This window comes from Anabrus simplex, chromosome 14 (genome assembly GCF_040414725.1).
Source record: "Anabrus simplex isolate iqAnaSimp1 chromosome 14, ASM4041472v1, whole genome shotgun sequence".
NCBI classification, from domain to species: domain Eukaryota; kingdom Metazoa; phylum Arthropoda; class Insecta; order Orthoptera; family Tettigoniidae; genus Anabrus; species Anabrus simplex.
Genome location: NC_090278.1, coordinates 95,363,431 through 95,384,136, shown reverse-complemented (window position 1 = coordinate 95,384,136; position 20,706 = coordinate 95,363,431). Strand labels below are relative to the sequence as shown.

General features: G+C 42.2%; 1 protein-coding gene across 1 annotated transcript; it reads left to right on the top strand.

Moving 5' to 3' along the window:
- Position 1: 1 nt before the first annotated feature.
- LOC136885253 (cilia- and flagella-associated protein 300) lies at positions 2 to 19,032 on the top strand. The gene is made up of 5 exons (XM_067157730.2): positions 2 to 219; positions 352 to 476; positions 3,297 to 3,469; positions 17,022 to 17,194; positions 18,709 to 19,032. The coding sequence occupies exons 1-5, from the start codon at positions 131 to 133 to the stop codon at positions 18,905 to 18,907; spliced, it is 759 nt and encodes a 252-aa protein (XP_067013831.1). The 5' UTR covers positions 2 to 130; the 3' UTR covers positions 18,908 to 19,032.
- Positions 19,033 to 20,706: the final 1,674 nt, after the last annotated feature.

The window sequence follows — 20,706 nt, the reverse complement described above, 5'->3', positions numbered from 1 at the left end:
TAGCAACAAGATTGTGTCCCTAGCAACGGCGTGGAACCTTCCAACAATACTCTCTTGTCTGTCACTGCGGTCACTGCCATGCGGTATAGTACAACAGAGAATATCGGAACTTTTACTGAAGATCTCTAAAATGGAAAACAAGTATACATTTTTGTACCTAGAACAGAAAAAGTATGAATGTTTTGATGATAAAGACATTAAGGAATTTTTAATGAAGTGGTAAGTACATGCCATTTATACACCAGTACCGTACAAGTTAGAGACTTTTAGGCGTTCTTGGGCACATGGTTCTAATGCTAAAACCTGATTAGCCATCATCTTGAACCTAATAGTCATGTTTGTATTCTCCAGGTCCCTGAAGGGAAATATGACATTTCACACTTTCAGTTATAGTGAATCTTTCCAAGTATATCAGAAGCAAGATTTTGCAGATGAATTTTTCAAGAACGAAGCTGTAAGAAACGTTTTATTGCCAGGTAAAGTATACTTTTTCGACACGGTATTCTTTATTTCTTATACCTTCAGTAACGTATTATATCTTTTGACGTGAATAAATGCATAAGTGTAATTTAGATTAGACTCTTGAGTGGGTTTAGGTAGAAATGTTCCCGCGGCTGATAACTTACTAACTTATCATAATAATAATAATAATCGCCCCACTAACTACCTTTACGGTTTTCGGAGACGCCGAGGTGCCGGAATTTAGTCCCGCAGTTCTTTTACGTAGCAGTAAATCTACCGACACGAGGCTGATGGGCTGAACCGGGATCTAACCTGCCAAGTTGGAGTCAGAAGGCCAGTGCCTCAACCATCTGAGCCATTCAGCCCGGCTACTAACATGAAATCACAACCTCGAAATGAGAGCGCATCTACTTATCACATGTAGCGGGCTCATAACCGACAGACTTCAGAAAATGAAGGTATTGGCTAAAGCAAGACAAGGGCCAGGAGAGTTGTGAAAATGAAAGAATCCCTAGGCCTCCATATGTAGTACTGTTGGAATTGAAAAAGGACAAGAGTTGACCAAGGGAGGTCAGAGAGGAGAGATGAAAGTGAGAAGCCTGGCACTAGTAAGTGGAAGCAACGCCAGGACTCAGCAAATGGCCCCATGTTCGCCAACCCACACTCCCAAGTTAAGAGCTCCCGGGGTCCCTTTTAGTCACCTCTTATTCTACCGTCACCACCCACAGTGGAAGCTTGACCAAAAGAAAGGAGAGTAAAATTCAAGCCAGGAAATTAAATGAAATTCCTATGGGAAAGACAAGTAAGATCTCAGGAAGGAAACTGGGGTAGAAGAGTGAGGGACAGAATTGAGATGAATAGACCAGGATTGTTTGGTCATGTAAAGGGAAAGGATGAGGGAAGGATACTGAAACTGATGATGGAGGCCAACTTTGAGGGAAGGAGATGCAGAGTAAGATGGTTAGACTGAATTAAGACCAGTATTAGAAAAGGAAGCTGGAATGGAACAGAATTACTGGAAAAGAATGGTGGAAAGTGGAAAAGTACTCAGCTGGAGGTAGATAAAGGGAAATGGTGATGTGGGAGTCTTTCATTCTTAATCCGTTCCTTTTCATACCTCTGAATAGCGTTACGAGAGGATGGCTGGTAATCATCATCAGAGTGCTGAACAGACTTTTTCCTGCCCTTAAGAATCTTTAAGAATCTACCCACTTCTGTCGAGTTTGAATCGGTGATCATAGAATATATAGGCCGACACTATCACTGAATGAAGGTATTGGCTACCGGTAATGATAGCAAAAGGTCATGAAAGAGAGGAACCTGACATAGGGAAGTGGAAGCTGTGGTTCTGTGTTCGCTTGTACAGGCATCATCAGCCGTGGAAAATCGATGTAAACAAAGTTATAATAATAATAATTTCGTATGGCTATTTCTAGCCGAGTGCAAACCTTTTTAAGGCAGACCCACAATGAGGGTGGGCGGCATCTGCCATGTGTAGGTAACTGTGCGTTATTGTGGTGGAGGATAGTGTTATGTGTGGTGTGTGAGTTGCAGGGATGTTGGGGACAGCACAAACACCCAGCCCCCGAGCCACTGGAATTAACCAACGAAAGTTAAAATCGCAGACCCGGCCAGGAATCGAACCAGGGACCCTCTGAACCGAAGGCGAGTACGCTGATCATTCAGCCAACGAGTCGGACTAAACAAAGCTTCTCCTTCCCAGTAGTGGGGTTCAGGGAGTAAATTGTCCTATGTGGCCAACAGGTTATTTACAGATTTATGTTTTGGAGATAAGTTTATCATTAAAGGCACGACACATTTTACCATATGCAAAGTAAATTACAGTACATCTCTCCTTGAATATTTTTGTACGTACATTTAGATCATTTTCCACAGTGAATAAGTTGTATAAATATAACATTTTTAGGAACTTCAAGCATTCAGACAAAAACAAATGAACTATGTCACATGATAAGAAGCCTTTGGGCTTTTGCCATGTCAGGAAACAAGGTGAAATTCTTTACATTTCGCAGAGAATTTTGCTGCATGTCTTCAGAACAAAATCTTGTCTGTTCTCAAGCAAGACTGCTCTTTTAGAGAATTTTGCCTTATATTCTGTCACGGAAAAAGCCCAAAAGCTCATATTATTATGCCTACAGCCACAAGCCGTGAAACCATCAATATAAAAAACTGTGTAACATGTTTAGAAGAAATATAAATTCCATTCTTACCTAAGAAATATAACTCAAATATTTTCAAGCAGAGAGAATAGAATTTTAAACGTTACTTTTAGTCCATTTGACACAGTAATAAATCAACCCCTCAAACGCCAGAGCCTTGGCCTACCAAGTGACTGCTGCTCAGCCTGAAGGCCTGCAGATTATGAGGTGTCGTGTCGTCGGCACAACGAATCATCTTGGCTGTTATTCTTGGCTTTCTAGACCGGGGCCGCTACCTCACCTTCAAATAGCTTCTCAATTGTAATCACGTAGGCTGAGTGGACCTCGAACCAGCCCTCACATCCAGGTAAAAATACCTGACCTAGCCGGGAATCATACCAGGGCCTCTGGGTAAGAGGCAGGCACGCTGCCCCTACACCACGGGGCTGGCTATTTAAACCACAGCTAAGGAAAATATAACCATGTCTTAATATTGCTACAAAATATTCAACTAGCACTCGGCTGGAAATAGCCACACGAAATTATTATTATTTAGTTCACTATTGCACGAGAAAGAGTTATTTACATCAAACTACCAACGCTGATGATACCTGTATACACCGTGAAAACCTGCTCTGGCTATGAAGTGATAAACTGGCTGTTCTTTCTTTGCAGGTGTTTCTGTCAGCAGTGTTGAGGTGAAGCAAGTTCCGTGTTCTATTCTCTCCATGAACTTCTTTGACCGCCTTGAGGATCCCTCTAATGGTATCAGCTGTGGTGGTGGAAGGTTGATGAGATGTCTGGATCAACAGGTTGACGAGTTCCTTGTGTCTGATGAACTCCGGCGGGTGAGATTTTATTTTAACAGATTCGCTGCTAATCCTTTAGGCCCTTGAGTCACGTAAGAGCTGAAATCATATTTTTCGTTCTCCACTAATGATCTTGCTAACAGATAAGTGGTGGTGGTGTTGACTTTTGTTTTAAGAGGAAGTACAACTAGGTAATCATTCTCTCTGAACAAATTAAGTGGAAAATAAATTTAAAAGAAAATTATTTATTGAACGAAGGAATTTCAAAATGAAATACAAAATAAAACAAATTATTGAATTAAGCCGAAAAAACACTAATGAATCAAAAGGGAACGTGAGTTCTCTAAGTAAAAGAACACTTGCAATTTACATACCTGTTTCGTTAAGGGACTAATTCACTGAACTAGTATTAACCACAAAGATAGAACATACTATTTATTGCACACGACGCAAAAACATGATACATACACATGGCTACCGCCTTTATACATCCCGCTTTTGTCTTCAATGTCCCATCAGGCCTCACACACCACCAAGTCCAAGTAAACATTGATATCCTGCCAGTGTCCACCATTTTTGAGGCCAAGAACAAATAAACATAACCAAATTTTCGTAACATCCTCCCACCTTTTAATCACATGATTAAAACCACTAAATTCACAACCAAAACAAAACAAAGCAAAGAAAAATCTACAAACTGAGACGAGATGGGATTCGTATCTTCCTCCCACATCTTGTAGTAACCACTCGTGGAACAGTTCTGCTAGAGACAGGCACAGCAGGGCTCTTCTCCTGGACCTCTTCTTCATTCTGCCACTCAGTAATGGGAGTTGCTTCCAGTGGATAGATGTTCTGCACAGGCCGGTCCAACTCACCACCAGCAGTCTTCACCTTGACCACCCTGATGACATTGTCCTTCCCAGGATATACAGCAACCACTCTTCCTAAAGGCCAGTCCATTCTACGTGCTCCATCACTTCCAAGGATCACTACTTCCCCAACCTTTAACTCTCGACGGGGGTTTGTCTGACCTTTCCCCGGTTTAAGTTGTCCTAAGTACTCTATCCTGAATCTTTTACGTAATTCTGTCCTCAGATGCTGCATATATCTGAATCTCTTTCCGTGGCTTATCTGATCAATGTGATCAATATCGGGCACTCCCACCCTAGGAATATCCTGAAGAAACATTGCTGGAGTCAATGCTAGTAAATCATCACTGTCTTCAGATAAGTAAGTCAACGGTCGGGAATTAATAACTGCTTCAGTGTCCATTAATACTGTCAACAGTCCCTCGTAATCCAAAGAGGAACGACCTAAGATTCGTCGCAACAACTTCTTTAGCATCTGAACAATACGTTCCCAAAACCCTCCCCACCATGCAGCTGTGGGAGGATTGAATTTCCAAGCGATTCTCAGACAACTAGCTTCTGCACTCACTTTCGTCCAGTCAAGATCACGGAACGCATTTTCAGCTCCCACAAAATTCCTTCCATTATCACTGTAAATAACATTTGGTCTCCCTCTCCGAGCAATAAATCTTCGTAACGCTTGAAGGAACCCTGGAGTAGACAAAGTCCTGATGAGCTCAAAGTGTACAGCTCTGTAAACAGCACATGTGAATATCACTATCCATGCCTTTTCACCCCCGCGGAGATGTAATGGGCCAGCCAAATCCACCCCTACAATCTCAAAAACAGAAGCATCTCGAATTCGATCCTCAGGCAAAGGTGCGACCCCTGTGGTAATTCCTTTCACTTGGTATCTTCTACACTTGACACAGCCAGAAATCACCTTTCTTATGGTTCTCCTACCATTGACGATCCAAAACCACTCTCGCAAAGTAGAGAGCAGAACTTGTACTCCAGCATGAGACAATTCCAAATGTTTCTCCATAATCATCATGTGAACTAGCTTATGGTTTGCAGGTATCAGAATGGGAGTAAGGAATAATTCTTCATCCTTTCTTCTTATTAACCTCGTCTTGACCCGAAGTAACCCACTTTCATCTTCAAACACATTGAGAGATTTGAGGGACGACCGCTCCTTTTCTCCAAGCATCTCTTGCGTCACAATCTTCCATAGCCTCCTTTCAGCCATTTGCAACTCTTCCACTTCAAGTTCCTTTGAAGTGTGTCGTCCTCTCCTTCCGGCCGTGTTGTGGATGAATCGCAAAATCCAAGCTGTCATCCTGACAACTTTCGTGTACTTTGAAAAATAATGAAGATACCATTTTTCTTCTGGTTTCGCAGAAACTAAAACAGTAGAAAGTCCTTTCCTTTTCTCTTCGTTGACCTTTTCTTCATCAGGCATGACATCGTCATTAGGCCACTCAGAACTGGGGCATCTCAGCCACTGAGGACCCTCCCACCATTTCGACATCAGGAGTTTGGTAGCGGAGCATCCCCTGGAGGGTAGGTCAGCCGGATTATTCACTCCACGCACATGATTCCAACTATCAGGGCTCGACAATTGTTTAATTTCCTTCACCCGGTTGGCCACGAAAGTTCCCCAGACTTCTTTCCTCTTGATCCAGCAGAGCGCTGTTGTCGAATCCGTCCAATAATAAGTTGAAAGGTCTCCAATTCCTAAACTTGCCTTTACGGAGGAAGCAAGATGAGCTGCAATTGAACAAGCTAAGAGTTCCAACCGAGAAATAGTAGTTTTCTTCAGAGGTGCTACACGAGATTTCGCCTGTAAGAGTGTTACATTTGAATTTTGACCATCCTGTGATCGAAGGAATACAACTGCAGCATATGCTACGCCGCTCGCATCGCAAAATGTGTGAAGGCTCCAAGATTCCTGTGTTTCACAAGGTGCTATCTGTCTAGGAATTTTAATATCAGGCAATACGTTCAGTTCTTGAAGCCAATTTTCAAACTTTTTCCTCATTTCGTCCTCCATTTCTTCATCCCAGCTCATTTTCTTCCGCCAACTTTCCTGTAACAGCAACTTGGGTACTATAGAGACAGGGCAAGTAAAACCGATGGGGTCAAAGATGCTCTGGGCAGCAGCCAATACATTCCTTGTAGTGATCTTCTCACCAATCCTCGATACGTCAATTTGTTCACAAGAAAGAACATCTCTTGCTTTATTCCATCGAAGACCTAACACTGAAGTTACCTCAGAAGCGGATGAATCTCTTTCAGAAGAATTTAGCCATGTGTGCTCCCAGTTACGAAGATCGAACCGTGCTCTGCTCAGCAATGCAGTAGATTCTTCCATAAACATACATAATTCCTCCTCATTGTCCACAGAAGTGATGCAATTATCGACATAAAAGGAGTTTTTCAACTTTTCAGCTGTCCCTCGGTAGTCTGTACTATGTTTCAAGTGTAGATCTAACACTGCTTCCAGCAGAAATGGGCTGCAATTCAGTCCAAATACTACTCGGCAGTGACGAAATGCCTTTAATTCTCTTCTCTCTATATCCTTCCACCATAAGAAGCGTAACCAATCACGGTCCGTTTCTTGGACAGATATCTGAAGAAAGTGTGGGGATTTGTAGTAGCAAATTAGGTCCTTTCTCGAGGCACTCATTCAATGAAGGCGTATCCTTTGACTTGCAGGAACCATCAAAAACTGGTCTCACCTTAGTGGTAGAGTTGTCTTTAAATATTCCTCGATGTGGTAAGTAGTAACATCGATCTTTGTTTTCTTCCTCTGGAACCTCTTCAATGATGTCCTCATTTACCCACTCCTGAAACACCTTTCCGTATTCCTCAAACTTTCCTTCCTTGATCAGCCTGTTCGAAACAGAGATCAATCTCTTTTCCGCTATCTCCTTGTTGTTCCGTAGATACTGACGGCTCTCCAGCCAAGGTAACGCAACTTCATATCGGCCATCGCCATTAATTCTTACTGTATTTTGAAAGTAGTTACGTGCGGCTTCTTCCATTTCTTCTCTCGATTTGTTTTCCACTGGATCAGATATGTTTATGGTATCCAAGTTCCATAAGTCAGCTATCGAGGCAGATTGAATGAACAGTGAGGTTGTATATGGAGCTAGAGTGTCCTTCTCCCCTTCCTTCAGTCTGCCTGTCACTGTCCAGCCAAGCGCAGTCCTAACGGCTACCAATCCTGATTCAAGCTTATGCATTTCATCCATCAAAATATTTCTAGCAACATCAGCTCCTAGAAGAACTTCCACGTCAGTTGGATCACTTCCCACATCTGAGAGCCATATCTTTTTCTCTCTCATCTCCTTCATCCAGGGCCCAAACTTCAACTTTGGAATTTTACCACAAATTACCTTCTGATCGATTAACTGCAACGTTGTACTATATGAACCATCGCAGCTGCTCACCTCTACGTTGTACACATGGTGGTCTTCTTCACAGGTCTCAGCGCCTCCAAACAACTTATGAATCATCGTCTCTGTTTTCAAAGGTTTGTATCCCATTTCCTCAGCCGTCTTCTTCAAGATGTAGGATCTCTGGGATCCACTGTCTATCAATGCCCGGACCTTCTTCTGTTTCCCCTTATGTGTCAGCTTGATACACAATGTTTGAAGAAACACCTCCTTTGTGGCACTCTGAATGTTCATGGAGATATTGCTCTGGTTTTCCCCACCTTCCCGAGTTCTAGGTTCAAGTTTCTCTTCAGCCCCTTTCACATTTAGTTTATGGCACATAATAACAACATGAGGGTTAGTGCACAAGGGGCATCGAATGTGTGCCTTGCAATTCTTAGCTCTGTGCCCTAACTTCAGACATGCAAAACAACAGTTTTCTTTGGCTAGCTTGTTACGCTTTTCTTCCAAGCTCATTTGTTGAGCAAGATGACATTCCTTACTCTCATGTGGTTTACTGCAAAACACACACTTTCGCTTCTTGTCATCGAATTTCGCAGAGAACAATGAACTCGCAGTTGGTAGCGATGTATCTTCAGAAATTTTCCCTCTTCCCTTCTCTTGTTTTTTCCTATCGGCTAAACTGAAACCTGCCTGCGCAAAGGTAATCCTTTCTTCTCCCTCCACTTCACGTTTAAGGAAATTAAGAAGAGTCTCCAGTTTATCTTTATGTGGACTGATAAAATCTTCATTCCCTGACGATTGATTTCTGAGCCATACCCTTAAAACATCTTCAGGTAAGCACGATTCTACCAGGGGGAACAACATTGACCCATATTTATCTCTGGTTACACCTATGGATTCTAATGCTCTTAACTTGCTCTCTAGTGTATCATACAAAGCGGCTATCCCTGATTTATCTTTCTTATGGGACACATTCTGGATAACTAACCCAATAAGCTCCCTAACGTAATACTCAGTCAAAAGATCTTCACGTCCAAAGCGTTCCTTCATACACTCTATAACCTTTGGATAGTTTTCGGCAGTGGCAGGGAAGCTATTTACCAGTTCTCTGGCTCGACTGTCAGGTTTGGTACACTGAATCAGATACTGAAATTTATCTTCAGATTCTATATCACAATCATCATGGATTCTTTTAAACATGCTCCAGAATCCGAGCCAATCCTTTATTTCCCCCCCAAACGTGGCTAGTTCCAACTTAGGTAGTTTTAAATTCTTTTTAGCTGTAGATGAAATATCCGATCTGTGATCTTTAACTATGCCTACATTTTCAGTACATAAATTCGTCATCTTTAACTTAACTTCATCCAAATTGTCTCTATATGTTTCAACTGCCTCGTACTCACGGTTATAAACATCGTCCTCTTGTTCCAATGTTAGTTCTAATATTTTTTCATCTAGTGGGGAAAGGTCAGCACTTAACCTCTCCAGTTTCATCAGCATCTTCTGTGCCGATTCTAGCTCAACTACTTCACTAGTTAAACTTCGCATTAGTTCTTTATACACCTTTGTAAACGACGCCCGAATTGGTTTACGTTGTTTCACTAATCTTTCCATGGTCGTGTGCCGGTATTTTTCACTGACAAAAGAAATTTTACGTACCGTATTCTATCGCAATTTTTCTTACTGTACGCGTTATTATCACGTCGGGGTCACCATATTGTTTCGTTAAGGGACTAATTCACTGAACTAGTATTAACCACAAAGATAGAACATACTATTTATTGCACACGACGCAAAAACATGATACATACACATGGCTACCGCCTTTATACATCCCGCTTTTGTCTTCAATGTCCCATCAGGCCTCACACACCACCAAGTCCAAGTAAACATTGATATCCTGCCAGTGTCCACCATTTTTGAGGCCAAGAACAAATAAACATAACCAAATTTTCGTAACAATACCCTTGATTAATCGACTGTCGCACATAAAGCGGATGACGAGATCAGCAGTAGACGCGTCATTGGCTAATATGCGTTCCGAGTGTTTCCTGCAGGTCGAGGCTCCGTCTTAGGTCAGAGAGATCGACGCACTCTGTGTGGATGTTGGCCACGGTGAAGTCGGCACCACAAGAACACACCTGGGGGGGGGGTCTTCCCTCTTTAGGATAAGACTGCATTGATCGTCCCCGACCTATCCTCAGTCCACACAGTACTATGGCTTCTCTCCGTGAAGGCAGGAAGGAGGACCGCCGCACACGGTGGTTGTCTCTTAATTGCCAGGATGGTTGGATGTAGCTGAGAACAAATATCTTTAGCAGATACATTTATAGGCCTTGGATGTAAAAATACCACTTCCTTTGCAGCTTCATTTCCCGCGATCCCAACGTGGCTTGGAAGCTACGCAAAGGTGATTCTGATGCGAGCATCCCTTAACCTGGCTAGAAGGTCATGAATCTGCTGCACCAGTGGGAGTTGCGAGAAACAGGTTTCAAAGAGCTTGAATGACCTAGATTTTGTTTCAAGGCTGCAGGGAGTTCGTTAGGAACTCTGACTAATGCAATGCACTTAGCTATCCCAGGTTCTGAGAAAGGATTAGTGCTGTTCACAGATAAAGGGTTAGAAATCCCAATTTTAAAGGAATTTTATAATAATAATGATATTTGCTTTACGTCCCACTAACTACTTTTTAAGGTCTTCGGAAACGCCAAAGGAATTTTAAAGCCAGCTTTAGGAATTGAAATATATTCTGTATGAGATAAAATTTGCCAATCATTTTAGTATAGTGTGAAAATTAACCAACACAATTTTTAATTTTTTTATAATAATTAGGCCTACCTAGATATGTTACATTCTTGACATAATATGAAACACATACTTTAATTTTTTGTTGTCTGCAAGTAAAGGAGTGGAACACATAACCACAAGCAGTGAATATGCATAATATATTCTGAGTATGCTCAGTAAATTTGTGCTGGCCTAACTGACACATAGTCCCAGTTAGCCGCCTCAGCACAAAGATAAAACAGGCCATGAAGGCCCTTGGAGGAGTGGAAGGTAAAGGCTTCTGCTATCCGTAACCTTGGCACTTGATGGGGTAGAGTGGTTAGCTCTACGCCTGGCTGCCTTTGCCCCCAGGAATTAACCTGGTACTCATTTTTCGTGTAGGCTGAGTCAACCTCAGGGCCATGTGCACCTCCGGAAGTGGAAATCTCGTTTCTTAAATTTTACAACTTCCTGACAGGGAATCGAACCCACATCCTTCTGGGCGAGCCGAGCACGCCTTTAACGCCTTGGCCAGGTAGCCCTCAGCACAAGGATAGGTTATTATTATTCATGTCAGAAGCACTTACATTGATTAAGGTTAAAAATAATACATAATGTACATGATACATGAACAGTATAACATTGAATTGACAGTACATTTACACTTTTGCCGCCCAGAGGTTAGCAACATCAATTGCATTTGGTGTGGCACTAATCCGGTCCTCCAGAGTACACGATGCCGGACACCGACTACACTGGAGCGGGTGGGAGGATGTCTGCACCTCACCACACTCTCATACTGGTGACTCTGTACGGAAACCCCACTTCACCGAGTCATTCCTGCATTTGTAACACCTGAATGTAATCTGTTGAGCAATCTCCATGCGGTCCATTTCCCTGTGTATCCAGCGGTAAGTGTTTCACGGGGTGTGAGCCATCCCTCAGGGCTGTTAAACCTTGCACGCCAGAGATCAGTTCGGGAATGCTGTGGTGTCTCGATAGGAGCCTATGTTGTTCTGAGGAAGCTGTTCCTTGATTTTAGTCAAGGGGTTTCTGATTGATATCCATGTAAAGGATGTGCTTGAGAAGTTTGCTTTGCTGCTACCTCTCTACGGATGTCAGGAGCAAGGCAATAAAGCTTCTCAAGCGGAGTGGGTTCTAAGCATCCGACAAGTACTGTTAAGAGCAACATCTACTAATTTGGCATGACTAGATTGAGACCACACTGGGCTTGCATATTCCCCGGCAGAGTGCAAGGAAAGATGTTCTTACAGTGGTAGGGTTAGCTCTCCATGTTGTGCCTGTTAATTTCCTTATAATGTTGTTTCTGGCTGCCACTTTTTGTTTGGCATCAGGCAATGCCTCCTGTAACTTAGAGCACGATTGACGATGACACCTAGATATTTTGGAGTTGTGCAGTGTTCTACAGGGTGTCCGAGAAGTCTCCGTACCCCTAGTTTCATACGTTTCATATTATACTGGAGTACTTACATATAAAAACTATGAATCCAGGGAATCTGTATGTGCACCATCATGCCTTACACAGAGTTCTATCTGTCTCCAAGTCCTCACTGACATCTTGCAGATCATCTCAGGAGTTATGGAACGAAAGGCTTCCTCCACACTTAGCACAATTCTTCATTAGTCGTGTACCGACGTTGAGCCACATGGGACTTGATTATTCCCCAAAATGAGTTGTCTGGCATGGTAAGGTCCGGGCTTCGTGGTGGCCATTTCAACAGGGCTGGAGATGGCTAATCCAGCGGCCTTGAAATTGTTCATCAAGGAACTCGCGCACCTGAATAGCAAAATGTGCTGGAGCCCCATCCTGCTGTAACCACACATGACCCATGATTCCCTTGTCTTGAAGCTGCTAATTGCTTTACGTCGCACTGACACAGATAGGTCTTATGGCGACGATGGGACAGGGAAGCGCTAGGAGTGGGAAGGAAGCGGCCATGGCCTTAATTAAGGTACAGCCCCAGCATTTGCCTGGTGTGAAAATGGGAAACCACGGAAAACCATTTTCAGGGCTGCCGACAGTGGGGTTAGAACCTACTATCTCCCGAATACTGGATACTGGCCGCACTTAAGCGACTGCAGCTATCGAGCTCGGTGTGTCTTGAAGCTGAGGTATTAACCAAGATTGTAACATATGCAAATAAGATTTTCCATTCACATACCCATCAAAAAAAAAAAAAATACGGTCCGCACAAGTGACATGATGATATCCCGGCCCATACCATAACATGACGGGAGTTCCTTTCCAACTCTTGCACATAATGAGGATTTCCTTAGACCAGAAAAGCACATTCCTCCTATGTGAACTGCAATATATCACACATTCATCAGAAAATAACACTCTTGAGCGAGACACGGCAGTTGGGAATTGTGCCAACAAAGCACGGCTGGCTGCAGCTCATTGCTCCATGTCATTGACAGATAATTCATTCACATGCTTTGGCCTAAATCATTTCATTTTCAAATCCCTTTTAATGTGGTCATGCATTGTTGACCGCAGTACTTGAGGTTCAGCTGCTCTTTTGCGAATGGATTTCAATGGAGACTGCTCAACCGATTGAGCGACGGCGGCACATGTTTCTTCCCGCGTCTTCTTACGTCCACTATGCGGCCTGTCTTTGACACTGCATGAAGCAAAGGCACATTTCTCCCAATCAAGCAGAGTAGCTTTACAAGGTGGGGGTTTGCCAAAGCGATCTCTAAATGCACTCATTATCACCGTCATTGTTTTCCCTGTATGTGCTCGTTCATGCACCCACACACACGCCACTAATCGCTCCTCAACAGTGTAGCTGTGTCCACTCACGTCCGCCATGACTTAACAACTGAAATGAGACTGACAACAGCGCCAGCAGCAGGGATACCAATACCAATAAAACAACTATTGAATTCCCCAATTATACAAACTCAATTGTACATGCCATAATATAACAAAATAATAATATGAAACGTATGAAACTAGGGGTACAGGGACTTCTCGGACATCCTGTAGTGTAATTCCTTCCCAGGTAATATTAAGGGTTCTTGCTGCCTGTCTGTTTTTAAGGTGGAAACCGCAAGTCTGAGTTTTACTGGGATTTGGTCTCAGGTGGTTTTCCCTATAATAGTCGACAATTCTGTCACTGCCTTAGTAAGTGTCTGGTCAACATTGGGCAAGTATGGCACAACTCTGCGTTCCCTCAGGTAATGGTTGATCGTCAGTATAAATGTTGAACAGTGCTGGAGCAAGCACGCTACCCTGGGGTAATCCATTCCTCTGTGATCTCCATCTGCTTCTTTGTCCTCGAAATTCAACAAAGAATACAAGGATAGGTGAAGAAGCTGTTTGTATGAACTGGGTTTGGTGGTTGAGTCACATGAGGCGAGGGCCATGTTACGTGTTCAGTTCAAGCTCAGTAAATCGGTGACTAGTGTGTCATGCCACTGTCTTGACCTTCCCCAGAAGCGCTTTCCCCCAGCGGTGAAAATACACAGCATGAGCAATGAAGTGTAAGTCTTTCTATGCTGTATCAGGTCTCAGCAACGGACTTCAAAATGGAAATCATATCTTCACCATTCCTCTTAAACAGAACATTGGGTTGCTTGTTCATTATTATTAGTTTTGTCCCTATAATCTTTGCATATTTTTATAAGTGTAGATCAACCTTTAACTTAGGCATCAATAATCAACTAAACTGTTCCAAAGGGTTTCAGCTGGTATGATAAATTTTCGGACACCTGATTGTAGAGAACAATTGCAAAATGATTGTTTCAAATTGTTTCAGATTTGGAAACTGACAGTCATAAGCTAAAGATTATTACGTTCATGGCCACTGTTTTCCATGAGACATTAGCTTCAATTTCAGTTATGAGGGAACACACAAAACATATCATTCTACTTCACATTTGATACTCTGGTAAGTTTGCTAATGTGTCCACTGCTGTTGTTACTATTCAGCCCACTCCTGCTTCATCATGAACGTTTGTGAAAGCCAGATTTCTCAAACAAATGTTAGGCATTTCAAAAATAGCACCATCTAGAATGGCATATGTACTGGTAGAGGAGCCTTTTCTTATAGATGAACTTAGACTGCAGCTACCTTCTACCAAACAGGAAGCAGAATTCCTACAGTTGTGAAGAAGGAAAAGAGAGCAAATAGATCTAAGATTCTACGCCACTGAAACCATGATCAACAGGACTTGGACTGGACCGAACAGAGACTTAAGGAGCCCAATAAACAGACTGGCAATTCATAGTTTTTATCATAAAGTATGCATGCAAAAAGGTTTCAATGAACCTTCTATGGACTGTATGTGTGTCCTGTGCAGTAAACAGTGTGAATGATACCATTTCAGCAATTGCGCAAAAAGAGTGAAGTCATTGATAGATTACAGCAAAGAATAAACTTTGCACATTTGTGTGGTATTCTGTTTTTTTATTTTTTATTTTAAATTACCGGTTTAACCAGAATGACGTTGTTGCATTAGCTGGAGAAATTGAGTGTGTTCCACACTGCGAAATGAAGTAGGCTATTGGTAGCATATACAAATCGAGCTACTTGTAAATCTAATGGATCTGAATGGACACCGAACGAGTTGACTGTGGTTAGGGTCGTGCAGCTGTGAGCTTGCATTTGGGAGATAGTGGGTTTGAACCCCTGAAGATTGTTCTCCATGGTTTCCCATTTTCACACCAGGCAAGTACTAGGGCTGTACCCTTATTAAGGCCACGGCCGCTTCCTTTGCACTCCCAGCCCTTTCCTATCCCATCGTTGTCATAAGACGTATTTGTGTTGGTGTGACATTATGCAAATTGAAAATAAGGAATATGAACAGGTCAATTACTTCCCATAGTTACAGGTTACCACAAAGTATAGCACATCAGGATAGTGTCTGGAAAATGTCAAAGAATATATGGTTATACCTTCTAGAGTACCTGATATTTAAAGGATGGTAAAACACTTTGAATTTCTTTTGTTAAAATTTGGTGACAAAGGTAATAATCCTGTTGCTTGGATCTAGATGACTTAATAGAAGTAAAATAAATTCCTACTAAATATTTTTAGCACCTTGCTTTTCAGGCAGCCTGTATTTTCTGTTAGAAATTTAAAAAAGCTTGTTACAAATAAAGGTAAAGTAAAATGATTTCAGATTTAAAGAAGTGGGTGTTAGATGAAGATTTATTGTGAGAAAACCTAAGGAACAATTAGTGATATAATAATAGATCAGAATTAAATTAATATCATACCTTCATCATCACTGTTGGTTTCTTTCCATTCTTATCTACGATTCTTGGTTCTGCAGCCTTTTATGCTCTCACCTCGTATGTGATCAGACATTCTGCATTGGTTCAGAACCAGACCTCAACTAGTACGACTGACATTGACTGGGTACTGGACAATGTCACTTGGTAAACTGTTAAAACAGTCATTGTTGTTCCAGTAATAGAACTGGAAAGGAAAGTCGTCAAAATGTAGGAATATAAAACGCAGTGGTTACAGAAAGCAAAGGGTTTTGACCAAGGTGGTTTAGATCAGCGAACCCTGTTGGTACCTGTAAAGTGGCATATAGTCTACCACGTCTCTCCTATACCTGGTTATTTTGTGGTTCTCTTTCTCTCTGAACTGAAGAGTTTCCAACCAACAACTTCTCTCCTTCCTCATTTTGACTCCTCCAAGCACAATTTTGTATCCTTGCCTTTGTTCACCAATGTATGCATTCAAATCCTTCACCACTACCGTGTTCTTTCCTTGCAGCTGCTTCTGTATTTCTCCTTCAAAGTCTTCTTGTGCATCCTGCATGCATTGCATTCTTATTCTTATTCTTTTGGCTTCTGTAGGTCCACAAGCAGCTTTGTCATGGTTTGGGTTTTCTTCTTCTCCTCCCAGAACCTGTTCATCCTCTCTCTCTCTCCTCTCCTGTTCTTCAGCTGATATTTTCAGTATCCTCTTCTCTTGTCTCCACCACTGGTGATTCTCTATCCTATTCCTGATCCTTTCCTGTCACTGAGCTCTTGCATATTGGTTGGTGATTTGGTCACTCATTACCTTTAAACCATCTCTTACCACCACCATTCCTGGTGCTTCTGGCAATCCGAGCAGTTCCATTTTAGTTCTTTCCATCACATCTCTTCCACCTTTCCGGTCATTGTTTCTGTATTTATTGTCCCAATTTGTAGTCTTGTATTTTGTCTAATCTGAGTGTTATTTCTTCTGCCATTCCCTGGGTTAATTTTGGAGTCGTCATTATTTTGTTTCAGGGGTATCAGAACAGTTGGTCAAAGTTTGTGTATTTCTCAGGCTCTGTTTGTTATTGAAAGCATTTTTTTTGTTTTTTTACCTCTTCCACTGATTCACTGTTATGATGAACTCCCTTAGCCTTTAACAGTCTCGTACTTCTTCTACAAGACAGCAGGTGTTGAATAAGGCCACTCCTCTACAGCACAGACACTGGTAGATGAAGTTCGTCTGTCGTTAGGACAGTAAGTTCTCTTCTGCCATTCTCTTCCTCCTGTAACCATTACAAGGTACTGAGGTGTTACTTCCTTCGTCTAAACTTTTTGACATTTTTCAGATGATGGTGGACAAAGAGAGCGAGAAGTATGATCTCTTCTCAGAGTCGGAACGTAGTGAATTCATCTTCCGCCTCCTTCTTCATCTGTGCATAGGAGGGGAGTGGTGTCAGTATGAAGACTACATTGAACCGTACCTCACAACTACAAAGAAAATCTACAAGGATCTCATCAGGTTAGTTCCAAAGTTGAAGTCTCGTGTTTCTTTTGCCTCTACAGACGTATGCATTATTCATTTAATTTGTTAATGTTGTATATAGGTAAATAGCAACATAGATTCAAACACATACATTATGACAAATGCAATAACAGGACGCTATGGGAAGAGGGAAGAACATCAAACAGAAGAGATAAGGGCAGACATGAGAACATGAAAGGACAAGGACAATCTCCACGTCTTGACTTCTTTGTTCTTTCCATTCCTTATACGGACCTCGTGGATCCTTCTCTTCTTCTCTGTTCCTTGAGTGTGTAATAGGTGGTTTTTGTTTCAAGAAGAAGTATAACTAGGTAACCATTCACTCTGAAATTAAGTTTATTCATCATGATTGTTTCCCATTATCCAGCTGTAGCCAGGTAGGGGCAAATATGGTTCCTCTCCACTGTCTTTAGTCTTTCCACCACTGTGTCCCAATCCAGGTTTATTAATCAAGGAAATTTTAAAAATTAATTAAAAATAAAACAAAATTATTGTATTAAGCTGAAATGGACACAAACACATTAAAACAGAATGTGTTCCTGAGTAAGAGAACACTTGACATGAGCTTGATTACTCCATTCTCACACGTAAAGAAAATGACAAGTTTCGCAGTATTCTCATCATCGGCTAGTACGAGTTCAAGCGTCTTGTGCAGCCCTGGTTCTGTATTAGGTCATAGAGATCCCGTGCCCTCTGTGAGGATGTGGGTCACGGTGAATTTGGCACCACAAGAACTCACTGGAGTGTCTTAAGAGGTAAGAGTACATAGATCTTCCATGATCAGTCCTCAGCCTACATGGAACTACGACCTCTCCTCGTGAATGCTGGAAAGAGGACCGTCTTGCGGCAGATATCTTCTTAATTGCTCTCAGCTCGTTGGGAGTTCGGAGAGCTAACCACTCCGATTCCCAGGACTCCAGGATGGTATGACATAATATCCCTAGCAGATATGTTCATAGGTCTAGGTGGCAACTTGATTGCAAGTTCATTTACGCAATGGAGGGGTGCACCTGTTGCTCCGACATCATGTGCGTTACTGACAAAACGGCGGGAAATATCTAATAGCACGCTCTCCCCACTCCTAATGGTCCCACCTAAGGATAGCAGAAGCACAGGGCCAGTCCTGCCAACTGTTGATGTTCAGGAACAAAATTGCGTTTATATTTGATTGACCTTCGTAAGCTGCTTTCCTGGCTTTGATCATCTTCCCTTGTTGAAATATCTTGATAGTTGTTGCAGTCCTTGTAGATAGGTGCAATTACTGTTGCCATCTAATCTATAACTCCATTTCATCCCTGCCTTTCTTCTATATTTTACCATTTCTGGTCTAATTTAGTTTATTCCTGCTGCTGTTTGACATTGCAGTTTATTTATCCTTTCCACCCCCTTAAGAGTAATTTCACTGCCATTATTGGTCTCTTCCCCTGGAACTCCGTTGCTGGAGTTAATATTGAGAACATTACCCCATCATCTTGAAATGCCTGTTCCAGAGTGGTGAAGGATCCTAGCACCAAGAACCTCACCATCATGTCTGTGGTGCTCCAGGTGGTGGTGCGAGGAGCTGATGGCCAGCCCTGCCTTCCAACAGAGCCAGAGAATATCCAGAACTTTGTGTACCTCGTTGTGGACACCGTTAGCCGGCAAGTGACTGCCCTCTCGCATCAGTATGGGAAGAAATTCTACTGCTGAAATGTGAAGGTTGTTGAGAAAGAATGCTGTGATATTTTGTAATGTAATAGTGTTCTGATGACATGTCAGAAAGAGTTATTTCCTAGTGTAAACCGAGTATTTACAGTAAAGTCCTAATATCATGCACCCAGTTAATACGCACATCTGTGTAAAGTCCCATTTCTTGGCAGCCACTTGAAGAGATCAGTCCAGGTCATTAACTTTTCTTACAAGTTGCATGCAGAAAAGGTTTTTGTCTTATTTTTTGACTTTAGTCACTTTTTTGCAGTGTACTTGGTTTACCTGTCCACAACCTTGTGGATGCCTTCAATATAAAAGCTTTTTGGTGTGGCTGTAAACAACTTTGCATCTCCTCACTTATCTGGTCATCATCTGCAAACTTCTGATCCAACAAGTGTAATATCAGAGGTTCAAACAAAGGCAAATCTGATGGTGCCAAGTCCAGACAGATGGTGGATGTTTGAGGAACTCGAATTTCAGATCACGTTTTGTGTCTGTATGGAAGTACTGTAAGTGTCGTCATGAAGCAGCAATACTTATTTTGAGAGAAGTACAGGATGCCCCCTCCTACATCTCCTTTACATCACACTCCATACGTCTCACCTCCATAAACCCAACCCACATGAATCTCCTGGCCAGAACGAAGGCTTTACGTTCTATGTGGCCCATTCCTCCCCCAAAGGGAAGGGAATGAAATCTTTTGGATGATAATGATATATAGGGTGCGTCAGGTGTCTGAAAATACATTACAGGCAGTACGAAACATAGCCATACCTGATGAATAATAAAAATGTATTTGACCCACAGATACAGCAATGGTTGGAATACAGGTTTACTTGATACAATCAACTTTAACCACAATGACGGCTTGGTCATTGAACGCCACCCAGGAAGCACGAGTTGCTTAAGGAATGCTATGGATACGAACAACTCCGGGCACCGGTGCTCCACACCAAACCATTGTAACACATTGTCAGCGATCGCAAGATTAGGGTCTATCATGGTAGTGAAGATGACTTTCTGCCGGCAAACCCCAGAGGTTGTGCTGGGGACTGAGGCACACTACATCTATTGTGAAGCACATGTAACCCTGCTTTGTTTCTTAATTGTTAATACGGAGGTCGAGTCATAAGTCATGGCAACTATTTTTTTTCTCGCGAACAGGAGACAATTGCAGGTTATTGAAAAGGTGGCAATTGACAAAACTAAAGGGATTGTATCACAAACAGGAGACAACACGAAAAATCTAAGATATGCATTTGGAAACGTACGCTATGTACTTGCGTGTGATGCCACTAGATGGTGTTTGTAAACAACAGTGTGGCTCTAAGCAGGCCCCCAAGTTCAGTGTGTGAGTGAGAGCGTCACAAAATGGAAGTCAACAAGCAGGAGCAACGGTCGTATATTAAAATAGCAGTTCTCCATGGCAGAAATGCACGCCAATGCCATACAGAGCTGTGGGAAGCATTAGGTGTGTGACTATGATCTAATCCCCAAAGTCAAGAAGCCATTACGTGGACAAAGGTTTGCTAACAAAGGAGAGACATCGTAACATGCAGCAAATGGTATTGAACGCCTGCCCCACCGCTGGCAGCGCAGAAACCTTGGGTGATTATTTCGAAGGTCTGTAACCAGTGGAGATCTCTCCTTTGTATGTAGTCTCGTGTATTTGCTGTCTATACCATAATAAAACAATGTTTACCAATGGCCTGTGTTCTGTCACTTTCCTACGAAAATCTCCTAAAGTCAGAATTTGTCTTCAGGCACTGTGCATAAGTACTTCCAAATGCATATCTTAG

Bases quoted from the DNA above. Each gene is read 5' to 3' on its own strand.
- LOC136885253 (XM_067157730.2), top strand. From the start codon at position 131: ATGGAAAACAAGTATACATTTTTGTACCTAGAACAGAAAAAGTATGAA. The intron at 220-351 runs GTAAGTACATGC...TGTATTCTCCAG, and splicing joins AAGGAATTTTTAATGAAGTG to GTCCCTGAAGGGAAATATGA. The intron at 3,470-17,021 runs GTGAGATTTTAT...GACATTTTTCAG, and splicing joins TGTCTGATGAACTCCGGCGG to ATGATGGTGGACAAAGAGAG.